This window comes from Hesperophylax consimilis, chromosome 19 (genome assembly GCF_061612785.1).
Source record: "Hesperophylax consimilis isolate HC1 chromosome 19, BYU_Hcon_1.0, whole genome shotgun sequence".
In the NCBI taxonomy this organism is placed as follows: domain Eukaryota; kingdom Metazoa; phylum Arthropoda; class Insecta; order Trichoptera; family Limnephilidae; genus Hesperophylax; species Hesperophylax consimilis.
This window is the reverse complement of record NC_142854.1, coordinates 27,822,732-27,837,214: the sequence shown is the minus strand read 5'-3', so window position 1 is coordinate 27,837,214 and position 14,483 is coordinate 27,822,732. Positions and strand designations below refer to the sequence as shown.

Below are 14,483 nucleotides of genomic sequence, written 5' to 3'. Positions count from 1 at the left end.
AAGCAATCTTCCGAACAGGCCTTCCATTGATATGCTTGGTGTAACTATAAGTGACCAGCTCAGGTACGGGGGCTCCATCGAAGCCAGAGTAAAGTTGGCCTCTCAGAAGCTGGGCGTACTGTACAGGGCCCGCAGATACTTTAATAGTACACAACTGCTGACCCTGTACAAATCGCAAGTGCGCCCTACTGTCGAATTTGGCAGCCATCTCTGGTCCGGAGCCCCTAAATACCTGAAAAAAACCCTAGACTCTGTGCAAAAACGGGCGGTCCGTTTGATAGATTCCCCAATCTTAACAAACGGACTGCAATCTTTAGAGCACAGGCGTCAGGTAGGTATGCTGTCCTTGTTCTATCGGTATTACAATGGAAGATGCTCTGAGGAACTAGCGTCATTGATCCCTTCGGCACCGGTGCGTAGTCGGGATACACGCCAAACGCGCGCCCAACATTTGTACATGGTTGACATTTGTCACATGAGAACGGGTCGCTTCTACGATTCGTTCTTAAGTTCAACAGCTCGGCTGTGGAACGAACTGCCGGCCTCTGTGTTTCCTCCCTCCTACAACATGGGACTCTTCAAGACCCATGTTCACTCCTTTCTCTCCACAAAAAGACCCTCCACACAGCATCCCCAAAGATGACATAGGCCCTGAGGGAAGTTATTTTCTTCAGGGCCTCCTGTGTGGAGTTAATATAAAAAAAAATAAAAATGGAAGTTATATTTTTGTAAACCAGTCAAATCGCTGTATTTTTTAATTTATGTTCTTGTTATTTTTAATTTTGTTTCTTGCATAATATATTATTTTTTTATGTAATTTTATTTTTATTATTTCTTTCTTATGTTTCAAAACTGTCATTAAAATTGTACCACCTACATGTAAAAGTTCTCTGGGCGTTAAATAAATAAATAAATATACCTACAATTAATTAATTTCATTAATTAGTAACTACAATTTAATTAACAATATGTATGTTTATTGTTACAGTTTCGTGCTTAACCCTTTGACGCCCGTCCAGGAGACGAGGTGCCAGCTGCAGAACGAAACACAGGCCAATAACCCCAACGCCACGCCGCAGGTAACTAACTACACCAAAACCCATTAACTCCCGGCTCTGTATCTATGCAGGGGCGTATTTAGGCCTTTACAATTTGGGCAGCAACCTAGGGCAACTAATTTTGGGAGAGCACAAATCGCCGAAGACAATGTGGTTTGCACAAACTTTTTTTTATTTGCTATAACTCTAAACTCTCGCTGTCACCTGAATACTATTCTATACAAGCGCAAACCCGTAAAAATTATGGGTTATTAAAATTGTAGGATTTGGGAAGGTGAAAGAATTTAAAAATATATATTTGCCTCAGAATTTTTAAAACAAACACTGGCAATTTTAATTTTTACCGTTAGAAAATTGCAACATTTCTGATAAGTTTAATCAAAAGAAACACACATTTCAAAAATAGAAATATTAATAGTAAAAAAAGTTATTTAGAAACCGTTTATTGGCTTATCTGAATTGTTTCCTCAGTCAGTTCCAATTTTTAAAATGACACTTAAATTTAAAGCAAATCCAATTTTCTAGAGTTTATTAAATCGGAATTGTGGACAAAATCGCAACAGAATTTAGATTTTTTTTACTTTTACGTAACTTTAAAAAAATGTTTGAATGAAATAGAATAATAAAAATAAGAATTTATTCCAGAATGTATGCAGCGGTAGTGCAATGCAAAATATCATTTTTAATTTTATTTCCGTCATATGACCTTAAAATCAAAAATGTCTGCCTGCGGCGCTTATATTACCAGTTCTGTCCTGTTAAAAGCCAGGCATGATTTAAAAAATGTATCAATCGATTAAAAATGTGTGCACTCTTACTTATAGATCGAATTTCAAAAATATCAGTTTTGAAAAACGTTTCGGGGGAGGGGATGGTAAAATGAATTCGCCTAAATACGGCCCTGTAAAATCCCATCTATTACGTTTCCAATTCTACTTGTGGCTTCCACGGGCGATGTAATCAATATATAACGTCTATCGCCCGTAATGCATCTCGCTATTACGGTATACGAGGATTAGGGCTACTGAAGAAGGAATTGTAAAGTAACTGATCTAAACAATATACCTAGCTACATGGTGTTTGGCAAATGGTAGCTAAAATACAAAATAATAAAAGTAACCATTTTGTTTTACTGGATTACAATTCGTAGGTTACATATTTTAAATTTTTTGGACATGACCTTGAAAATCGTGGAAAATTATGGTACGATTAATTTAAAATAATCACGTAAAACATAAAAATCATAGAAATAAGAGAAATCAGAGAAATCTTATAAATCACTGAAATTATAGAAATCATGGAAATCATAGAAATAATAGCAATCATAGAAATCATAGACATCATAGACATCATAGAAATCATAGAAACCATATAAATCATAGAATTCATTGAATTCATAGAAAACATAAAAATCATAGAATCATTGACATCCTAGACATCATAGAAATCGTGGAAATCATAGAAATCATATATAAATCATAGTAATCATAGAAATCTTAGAATAGATAGAAATCATAGAAATCATAAAAATCACAGAAATCACAGATATCATCGAAAAAATATTTGAATATTCTCAAAAAAGCAACTTACGGCCATAATATAAATGTACGCTTCATAGAGTTTCCTCCCTCTGACAACTTGGATCTTTTAAAGACTCATGTTTGCTCTTTCCTTCATTCAAAAAGACCCTTCAAACAGCATCCCCAAAGATTGTATAGGCTCTGAGGAAAATAATTTCCCTCCTTTGTTCATGTAAAAATGATTAAGAAAGGGATGTTTAGATTGTTTGGGCACGTAGAGCGAATAAACAAAGAAAGGAGGGCAAGGAGAATATAATATAAAGCGAATATAAATCGTAGAAGAAGTCAGTGGTGCCCGAAGAAGATGTAGACTTTTATCAATAAGAGTCGGTTCAATTTCAATAATAATTTTAAAGGGCTTTTATTAGACGATGTATGATATTATTCCATTGTATAGCCTACTGTTTATACCGCGAGTTCCCGTACACCGTGGGTATTGTAGATTATTTGGACGCGCTGCAGGAACTAATTTTTAATTGGTTTCTTGGGTACCTGATCAAAAATTCTTTTTGTAAAATAGCGTTACAGTGGAAGGAAATTCCAACCTTTTTTTTTTCAAAAACAAATTAGTACCTATATTTATCAAATTAGTAATGGTCATTGTTTTTGTAGTATCCGTTAAGATATCGGGAACGGAAACCAATCTATTATCTATTTATATAAAGAAGGGTATTTGTCTCGGGCGGTATGGCTATATTTTGTATACAAATCTACAGTTTTATTTCGAGTTTGATTCGAAAAACCCACCCCATCCACCTTTCCCAATTTTGATTCTTCTTGAACAGATTTTGCTCACCTGATTTCACAACTAGATTGAACACTATTTTCTTACTCTCTTTTTCAAACACTGTAGACTTACTTACAATTATCATTAACTCATTCTTCGTACATGATTTGTTCATCCGATCTTTTTCATCATCCTTGCATTCTTTCCGGATTTGAATTTAATTTTACCACATTGTTGCCTCAGAGATCTAATTTATAGACTATAATATCGTCTACACTGCTTACCGACTATAATAAACGCCTAGAATATTTCAAATTAGAAATAAAATGAACGTCGTGTTGAAAACGACATCAAATTTATCTTGAAAAATAAATAACCATGTAGATCGAGAATCTCTGGGCCACATTCAAAATCAATATCAATCACCTACTAAGAAACCTCGATACTTTCCATATTCCTTTACAAAGAACCAACTTAATCTTCTTCCAACATCTTGTGCAAATGTGTAGATTATATAATATCCACCGTAGTGGCAAAATTCCAGACAAATTTAGCCATATCCGCCAGAACTGTACAAAATTGTAGGAATCACTTGTTACCACACACACTTTAAGTTTTCTAGTTTTTTTCTTGTTTGTTTTGTTCGTACATATTATTGTATTTGTATAACGGTTGGCATTAATTATTTGTTATTTCATTGTAATTTGTTTATGTTAACCTTTTATCTGTTGTGTGCATAATAATTTCATGAAAAATACCATTTTCAATTGTTAATAGTGTGTTATTGTCGTTCCAGCGTTCCGTCAGCATGTATTACATGGTGAAGCTGCAAGTGAGGTCCGAGGGTGTTTGCCTGAGGCCATGGTCCTTCGAGAGGGTACCCGGAAAAGCCCTCAGAGGTCTCGACAATGCTCTCATCTATACCTCCACCAAGGAGGCTTGCTTGGCTGCTTGCCTAAACGAGGTAAGAAAATCACTTAATACTATTAACTTAACTTAAAGCTGTCATAAAAGGTAAACCCTTCCTAGTTTGATGGTGAAAGTATTGTCTTTGTCAATATAAAATAAATATACAATAATTAAACACGTTCACGGTGTATTTCAAAGTAAACATTTAAATTTTATTGGAACTACTTTTCTTTAACTTTCGAAGGTTATAACTAGGAATCGAACGCAGGATCTCTTTTCTATAGACTATTAACAGAATTCCAGTCAGTATACACCGTCAATTATTATTACAGTGCCATCGGCATAAGATATTATTTTCCTTTTAGCATTGTATAAATGTCATTTACATAGATGACAAACAGTTGAGTCCCAAAACTGTACCTTGAGGTATGCCGAAATTACTAATTTTTGGCTGACTAAATTCATCGTTTATTTTTACCACTTGAGGTATGTGCAAAACCACACGTATTGTATCCTTTTTATTCTCACTTCTGGTTTTGAATTCACAGCCTCTGGCTTCAGAGTCCAGGAGCTTCTTAGTCAAGGAGTTTACATATCTGCTAATATGGTCATCAAAAAGACATTTATTGACTATCAAAGCCTCAATCATTCCCGCAGGAATATACAATTAATGATTATTTGTATCCATTTACTACTATTTATCTATGGCTGATGCGTGAATGATTCGACGTATTTATAATTCCTTTGACGGTGGGTTTTATATTTACATACATTACCAGTCTCCAATGCATTGCCGATTTGTTCCAAGCAATTACTCAAATTACCGGCACAATTAAGGTTAGCGGATAAAAACCTGTTTTAAAGATATGTGGAAGAGATTTATTCATCTTCCTTAAAAATCTTTCATTAAAATAACCAATATGTATCCATTTTTACACAGAGTTTTCCGTATTTTATTGATTTCAGGTTAACCATTTATATATTTCTTCAATTTACAAAACAATATTTATAAATATATAAGTTCTGCTGTGAAATCGTTTATCGTTTATTTATATAAATAAAAATGTTAACGGTAGTTTGTCCAAAATCTTAAATCTCCGAAAGCTCTTCATCGATTTCTTTGAAATTTTGACACAACTTTCCATTCAAATACGCGTGTATTTTGATATATCTCAATATATCGCAACAAGTGTTCATGCACCTGCCTCTGCCTTGATAATATACAATGATGAATTGCGGAAATATGAGTATTACGTTTATTGTGATATTTTTAATTCGTATTTTACTAAAAAAATATATTAATAAAATTATCAATTTAAGGGCCTGCAATCCCGTTTTTAACCAGATTACGAATATTTTGAAGAGATTCTTAGTAAATTAGCAGTTATCAATATTATTCATTAATAAATTGAAGATTGAACTGTGCCAGTGGACGCACAGTTATTTCTCTCCATTAGTATTCTGGGCAGCGAGGAATACATACGGAAGTTAGTCAAGAATTTCTGCACTGAAATAAATCCCTACTTATCAATTCTGGACTTTCAAATCCATAATTTGGAATTTTAAATAGAAATTCCAAGGCAGTGAAAATCCTTCTTCCCAAAAAATATTTGTCTTAACTACTCAGAACCTCGTAGAGTCAAATTTAAAAAAAAACATAATGTTTTAAACTATCATAGTGATTTATTTATGGGGTATTATGCCATGGTAAAGGCTATAGAAGTAGGTAGAACAATACGGCATAATACCCCAAAAATAAACCACCATATTACTTTTGGCCGTGAAAATTTCAAATCATTTCTGCCATTAGCTATGTTTAGTGACGAGATATGAATAGCATGGTACTGACCAAAAGCTCCAGCATCGCAACATTTGCCAGATTATGAAGCCGCAGTTCGAAAAAAAAATCAATGCGCGGGAACTCAATCACGCACCGGAAACTAAAATAAAAAAGAGTAATCCGTCACTACACAATCTACATAAAGTCATTATCAAGCAAAAGAAAAAAGGCACCATTAGCAAAAATCAAAAAGCACTCGGCAGAAGCGCGAACTATTATCGTGTTTAATTGGCAGGAGGTCGTTAGGGTTTTGAACATTAAATAATGGGATTATTTTGACAAACCAGATCAGTAGCGTGACTAAAAGAGATAAAAAATAAGGTAACTTCCTCACTTTAGGTAAAAACATAAAACAAATTTGTGAATTGACAGGATTTATGGAATATTTAAAACTAATTTGAGCTAAAAAAACTGTAGATACTTTGCAACGAAGCTATATAATCCACTTCCCAAAGATACTTTTACTGACATTAGGCAGAACATAAATTATTCTAAATATTAATCAGACACTTAGTAAAAGAACACCAGGCAAAACAGATTAAACTTAAACGATTTTATTAAAACCTTATTATAAGCATACATTATCAATGGTACGATTTTGATTGTTTTTTTATGTAATATTATGTAGCAAACATGATTTACTTTTTTTGATTGTGAATGAACTGATTGTGTTTTAAACTGTACCTGCTCTCAGCACAGAAACTCCTAGTGAGACTGGCACTGTATAACTATACACTAGTATAGTATAATTATTTACACAGCTTTTCCGTCCTCAAAGATATATTCCGCAATATTTGAAAAGAGTATTGGAACATTGCTAGTCAATCCAAGGGAGCCTGCTACAAAACACTATCCCATCAAAACCAAGGTTTCAACAATTCGCCATTTCTCCAGAAAAGAAATTTCCTCATATATTCGAATGAGGATTGGATTTTATTTCGTTTCTTCTCATATTTTTAACATTCACGTACTTGACTCCTCAGATTGTACATTCTGTAGTCTAGAAATGGTAATTTCAGATCACACACCTTTTGGTTGTCCCTCTCTAAACACATATCCTCTCTTCTATCAAGCCTAATATAATTCAACCTTTATCATCTCATCTCTTCTAAGTCTGAATTCGACTGCATTCTTCAATATAATTTTGAAATTCGCCAATTTAAACAAAATAAATCTAAAATTTCACCTTTTCTCAGTAGTTTGAAATGATGGCCTAGAATACCCTTAAAGGGTGAAAGCCAAAAAGATGGTAAAAAAATCCAAATATGACTCAGAAACGCATCATAAAGAAGTCAATAATACAAATCCTTAAACAGTTCAACGTTCCAAGTTTAACAAAAGTAAACAAAGGTTCCAAAACTATTTTGATTCATCATCTCAAAAAATACAAAAGGAAAACAATTCACATAGTCGTAATACCAGAGCAAACAAAGTAAGCAAGCTAACTTACAAATATTTTTAGCACATGTACCTAAAGGATTCAAGTAATTTCAAGATAGTTTAACCTGACAATATTTGAAAATTTCCTACTACCAACACAGTAAGCGGAAAATATTGCGGAATGTGTTGTGATGGAGGACTTAGTCAGCTGAAAAATTGAACACATTACGCCTGGGTGAGAAAAAATCGCGATGTCAACTCAGCCACCCAATGTCTCTGTAATGGATGCCACACATAAGCCCCAACCGTTTGGGACCAGTTAGACCATGGCATCAAAAATTGGGTTATGTTGTGAGGATAATGCTAAAGGTAGTGGATAGTAGACGGATCTGGTTACCAAACACGGCTAAGGCCAATTTAATTAACGTTTCAATTCTGAAGAGTATGGCGGTACTGACCACAACAACAACACAGATTAATTAAATAAAGTTAACTTGCGAACGCTCGGATTTAACCCGTGACGTCCGTATTCGTAGTCCGGAGTCTTTTTCCTCAACCATGGAGGCCTAATGATTCCTGATGATAGACTCTCAAGGTTGTACGAAACGTTGATTCCAGAGCATCAGTATAACTTAGTTCAACACTGTGGATAAATGATCCCAATAATATACTTGCGTTTATAGTGGTTCCAAATATGAGCAGGAAACGAAGAGACACAATTTAATGGAGTGTATGTAAGCGTGACTAAACTAACTACTATTTTATACAAGACAAGAAATATCATGCGAGTAGAATCCAGTGCAACTGCTTTGTATGTAGAACTTGTGTCTCTTTTGGTACGTGGTACACTTTTCAGTGGCACGCTTACCGACTTTTTCTTATTAAAATACTTAGAATTGCAATTTTTTGATAATCTCCATGAAACGGTTATACACCAATAGACTACAAATCGCGTTACAAGGTATAGAGCTGAACTTAACAACCCAACTCGATGTAAACTTGTTTTACAAAGTTCTAAAAACGTACGCAAAGCCAGCAAAGATCGTTTATTTTGTGGCAAAAGAGTTGTCGTAATTTGTTTCATGGCGGTAACCCTAATTGCTGGATTTCTTGTTATCAATTGTTACTTTAATTGAAACGCCACCTCGAAGCTATCTATAATGTACTATTTTTTTAATATTCATTTAGCTGATTAAATTCTTAACGACAAAGTCCATGGGAGCCCTTACATAAAATATTGCTAACTGCCTCAAACTCGGGTTTGAAAAATGATCTTCACAACAACACTCATGGGACGAACTTGCTGGAAGACAATTTTTCTCCATACAGACGACGGTCAAATTTAATGCTTCTTTCGACCTTTCGACTGCGAGATAATGCACTTTCTTTTTTATAAATCTTTTCCTACTACATTATGTGTTTGAATTTTTTAGATCGTATAGCATAGGTCTCTCCTACATTTCTGAAACCTTTTCTTTTTGAAAGCCATGCATCACTCCCACTGCAGAGTGTTTCGTCTTTAGCTTAATGTGTTAGTCGTGTCCATAGGTGTTCGATGAGATCGTGGAATGTATAATGGTGTTGAATAAATCATTGGGCTTGAAAATCTCCGTTATGTTATGAGACACGAATTCCCTATAATAGTAGTTCTATAGAGCCAGCATTCCTGCCTAGCTTGCTTAATGGTTTACTTTGCATTTTGAGTATAGAAGGGCTAGACCAAGGAATAACTTACACGTGGAATATAACCTAAAATTATTTTTAACAGTATCGTCAACTTCCTAGATCAGTGATGGTTCTAACCTAGAAGCGCAAATCGGAAAGGGTTAAAAATTGAAACACCATTTTGATGGCAAATAATTTTCCCTTTTTCTATTTTTTTCTTTATTCAAATAAATATGTAAGAAAAGATTAAACTGATGTAACATGGTTTGTATAAATACTGTCAAAATATTCACCACCTAAATAAGGGCAAACAAACTTCTTTACTAATCTACAACAAAATCCCACTCTCATTGAAAACTCACAACAACATTTTAACATTTAAATCCCAAATAAAAAGCTGGATACAAAACATAGGGAGATCAGAAATAGATCTTGGCGGCGGATGCATTTGCCCGTCTGCTGATTGCTATTGATTTTGTTAATATTTTAACTGTCCTATTTTTTCTAGAAACGATTCACCTGCCGTTCAGCCGAGTACGAATACGGCACGATGCGCTGCGCGCTCAGCGAGGCGGATCGTCGCACTGGAGGCACTGGGTCTGCGGGTACCGCCCCTCGTCTGGCTGATTCTCCTGGTACTGACTACTTCGAGAACCTCTGTCTGCGCGCTGGACAGGCTTGCAAAGATAACCGTGCCTTCACACAACCCCGTCTTGGAGTAGCTGATGATAAGGTGGCGCAGTATGCTGGTCTGCATTATTATGTTGACAAGGAATTGCAGGTGAGTCAAAATCTATACAAATAAAAATGTTAATTTTAACGCTACATTTATATATTATATTAATGTCACTTTTGACAGGAAAGCACATGTTTTTTTTAAACAGTGCCAACCGTTGGATGTAAAAGCAAACACGCGCTATTGTTTCTCTATCTGCACAGCCAGCCTTAGGCACGACGGAGTGAAAAATAGTTGAAAATAAAATATTTTATTTTATTTAAGTTTTCGCCCATCTGGACTTATACATATATCACAATATACCTTGAGAGCTATAAAAAATTATACACATATTTTTAAATCATAAAATACTGTTTGACTGAAACAAAAGCTCGAGAGGTTAAGTTATTTGGTAGTTACAATGTCATAGCCATGTGATGTGTTAATTTGTTAAAGATTTTTATTTTAATTTAGTTATCTAAACTTTAAAATAACTCCTGTGTTAAGCCCAACAGGGCATTTATAATAAATACATAAAAATATTTGTAAAACATGTAACAGAAAATAGAACAATACTACATATTAGACAAATCACTAAAAGTATATTACCAACGCTACTATAATTTGTAGGATTCAACAAAGTTCTGGTACAGATTAAGCTTGGTTCTATAAATGGAGTCAGTAATTATATCAATAGTACCCCCAAACTTGTTGCCTAGATTATGCATCCTATTGGTTAGTGAGTGTATCTGATAGTTGATTGTGTATGTATTGCATAAGAATGTTACATTTTGTCTTGTGTTCCTATTAAATTTAATAGTGGCGACGATGGCAGGGCTGTAATCATTTTTTAATGACTCTGTGCAGTACAACGAGGTTCTCCCTCTTAGCCATCTCATACCGAATTAATTAAAATAACATTACCTAAATTAATTTCATAAAACAACTCTCCATCGAATTCCGATGCCTTTGCTAGAGATTAATGCAATTTAACGCTAAAATCCAATGTTGTTATTTGTTAATTTTATCGGCCAATAGCGAGCCTGAAAGGCATCGCGTTACAAGGTAAAGATATTAAGTTAACAACCCAACTTGAAGTATATTTGTTTTACAAGCTTCTAAAAATGTATGTGATACAACCAAACACCAATTGCAGGTGAGTCAATGCTTTGTTATTCGTCTTATTTGCTCTCACTCAGAATAGAGTTCAATAAAAATATCCGATACAACCGTCGTACTGCCACTGCGAAGGCTATTATCGGTACAAAAAAAAAGTTGCTTCACATTTCATTATTTACCTATACTAATTTTAATCTTGCATTCAAACCTTCTCAGAAGCTTAGATGAGATTCAATTAATCATCCTTTAAATAATTCCGTGTCTAAAATTATTAATGCTTGTCACGTCCTATCCACTAGGTTAGAGAGCTAACAATGTCGCGTGATGTGAGTATTCAAAAATCGTTTTGAATTTTTGAATCAGATCGTTTACAGTGTTCCTTCCTCTGTCTCATCAAAATATCTTTTTTGTGATTTAAAATGCATTTCGCCACAATTCTTTTCTTATTGTTCTTGGTACGGTGGAGGTAAATATAGGTAAAATTGCGATTTTGAGGTTATCTAGCCAATCAACAGCATCTACGCTGTATTATGTTGAATGATTATGTACACATTAAAAAAAATCAGAATCCTTTTGGACTTTAGACCCTATTTGTTCATCATTTACATACAACGATTGTGATTATGATTGTGCACCTAAGTGAGGTTAAGTTCTTCCAAGGGAGAAGAACTTAAAGAGGAAAAAATATGAGATGCAATCAGATGGACTGCCCATTTTGATTAGAGTCGAGCGTCTTGTACTGTTGGATGACATTGTTTTTCTTCCAGTAACGAAACCGAAAATTTTATTGTTTTATCTAACTAGAAATGTAAAACATCTTCGTTTGACCTGTTGCACCCTCCCCTGTGGCTGTGTTATAGCTGTGTCCATATTTTGTAAGCGCTTAGCTTCCTTCCCGTAGCGGTAGCATCAAAAGGGAAGATTCTCTTCGATTATGATTTCCCGATCTCTTTTGATCATGTCGGCAGGAGTGAGTTACTTACTCTTCAAGGTTATTTTCTCCACTATTCCACCATCTTCGTAGGGGTCAAGTCTGGCTAGTGTAAAGGGTTTGAAGATCCACATTTCCGTCACACTGCCAACTTCTCACGTTGGGACTGTCTTTGGCTTGCCAGAAGTTAAAGATAACGTTCTTTGTATCTTGGTTGGAACGTGTTCGAATTTGTTTTTCCTTTTTATTTCTCTCTTTCAATGTACCTTCCTCTTTAAAGAACTGCCTTAAATGAGAACACGTACACATTTTTGGTATGTATCTTCTTGTCTTGTCGTAAGAACCGATAGAAAAACCCATCTGATCCTTACCAGTAAGCAATATTTTGAACAGCTCTCAACCCCAAAGTCTTTCTGGATTTTTCAACTTCATGGACATCAGCAGTACTTTAAATTAATTTTTTGTTTCCAGGTTACATCAGAATCAGCCTGTCGCCTCGCCTGCGAGATTGAAACCGAGTTCCTCTGCAGATCGTTCCTCTACCTGGGATCAGCTGCCTCTCCAGCCTTCCAGTACAACTGTAGACTCTTCCATCTGGATCACAAGTCCCTTCCCGATGGGCCTTCCACCTACCTGAACGGCGAGAGACCACTGATCGATGATGGCGACATCACTGGAACGTATTTCGAGAACTTCTGTGAAAGTAAGTAATTTTTTGTTTATTTCGTCTTTGGTTTCTGTGTTTATCAAATTTAAGACAACGTCGTTTTAACCCCTTGGGGGTTTAGATAAAATAAGACAATGTCATCAAATATATCAGTGCGGCATTCAATATCAAATAGATTCGTTATTTTTAGCATATTGAAAAATTAAGTACTGTTTTGAAAGATGAAATTTCGACTTATTTACCGATGGTTTTTTTTGAAAACTGTGTTTACCACTTTAAAATGAACTAAAAAGACCTCTTTTCGCAAACGTGTTATAAATTTAATAACATAACTTTTGAGGGTATTCTGTTTTATTTTTATATATATATACATAACTAGCTGAACCCCCAGGCGTAGAATTGTCAAAATTAGATGTATACAGAAATTTCCCTCCTATTTTGAACGCCATTGTTTTCGAAATCTTATGTAGACCGTGACCTTCCTCTTGTTTGAAGGTCAAGGGTGAAATTTTCATTAACCTCGGAATAAAACTGTAGATTCTTATAAAAATCAAATCTACACCGCCAAGCTGCACCGATTTCGTGTAACGTCTATGGTAAACTTTTAAAATTAATGCAAAGAGTTCTCTCCGAATGTGTTCTCTCTTTCTAAATCTGTTTCTATTGTACGTCTCACCATGATAGAAAAGGATATAGAACGAGTTTTATAAGGATGTGTCGTTTGGTGACAGGTATGGGTGTTTTTTCTAAGCGAATTTACTATCAAACTTAATTAAACAAAATACTTAACTTTCAATACACCCGACTTTTTAGGACTACTTACAGTCTGATGTGTTCAAAACTGAATGCCTTTATCTTACCCATCTCAATCGTAATAATTTATGAGTCGTCAAATCACCTGGAAGAAATCTGAATTGATTATTCGATTAATATCAATTGCAGCATCATTTCGTCTTAATTTAGTCGTTAATCATTTATACAACAATGGGGAGGTCATTAATCTTTATTCATAAATTCCAAAATGATTAATCTTGACGTTACAATTAATCATTAGGCCACTGATTTCTTCTGACTCTAATTACAACCAGATTAATCATAATTAATTTCCACATGATGAAATTCGAACGTCTTCAAAAAAAAGAGAAGTTCGTTATTTTATTGATCTGTATTTATGTAAGGTTCCCAACTGTCTGGAGCTAGTGTTACTATTCCCAATAGGGGTATGTTGTGAGGCTGAAGAAGATGGAAAGGGATTGAGATGGGGAAGTGTCTGGCTAATATTATTTGCACATCAGGTCACCAAACATGGCTAAATCCGTTTCAATTCTGAATGGTGATCCCACGCTGTTATGTATGATAATAAAGTTGAGTATTTAAGCGATAGATGGCGCTAGTCATAAAGCTTACTCCAGAGTCCGAAAGATGTCGCTAGAATGTAACAATTACTTGTGAGATAAGATTGACAGGGAACAAGCTTCTTGAACCAGAGAATTACGAACCCGCGGGTAATGCACAGCGTAGCTAAATCCAGACCTATTATTTTTAAGGTATACAAACACAATTATAAGAAGAAACTTTTACTTTTATCTATATTATACTTAAATCTGCAAAGTAAGGCAGATATAACACACACCGAGATCATCTTCCACAGTAGATGATAATATATTAATTTAAATAAATTTTACTAACTTGAGCACGTGGGTTTTGAACCCGCGACTTGCGGATCCGTAGTCGAGAGACTCACCCCTCGACCACGAAGGCCATCAATATGTTATTACTGATTATTTATTATTCAAAAGTAAAATCTTAATTTAAATAATTATTAAGTAAACAAAATAAATTTTGGTTGCCATTTACATCCCCGTTTGTAAAGTAGTGACACCTCTTAACGT

At 34.7% G+C, this 14,483-nt stretch overlaps 1 protein-coding gene across 1 annotated transcript in view; it reads left to right on the top strand.

Moving 5' to 3' along the window:
* LOC149415056 (uncharacterized) overlaps positions 1–14,483 on the top strand; it is a 110,269-nt gene that overhangs the window by 42,194 nt on the left and 53,592 nt on the right. The window contains exons 4-7 of the mRNA XM_089643090.1: positions 989–1,079; positions 4,162–4,329; positions 9,668–9,940; positions 12,396–12,627. Of these exons, the coding sequence (XP_089499216.1) occupies positions 989–1,079; positions 4,162–4,329; positions 9,668–9,940; positions 12,396–12,627 (764 nt within the window). The remainder of the gene's footprint in view (positions 1–988; positions 1,080–4,161; positions 4,330–9,667; positions 9,941–12,395; positions 12,628–14,483) is intronic.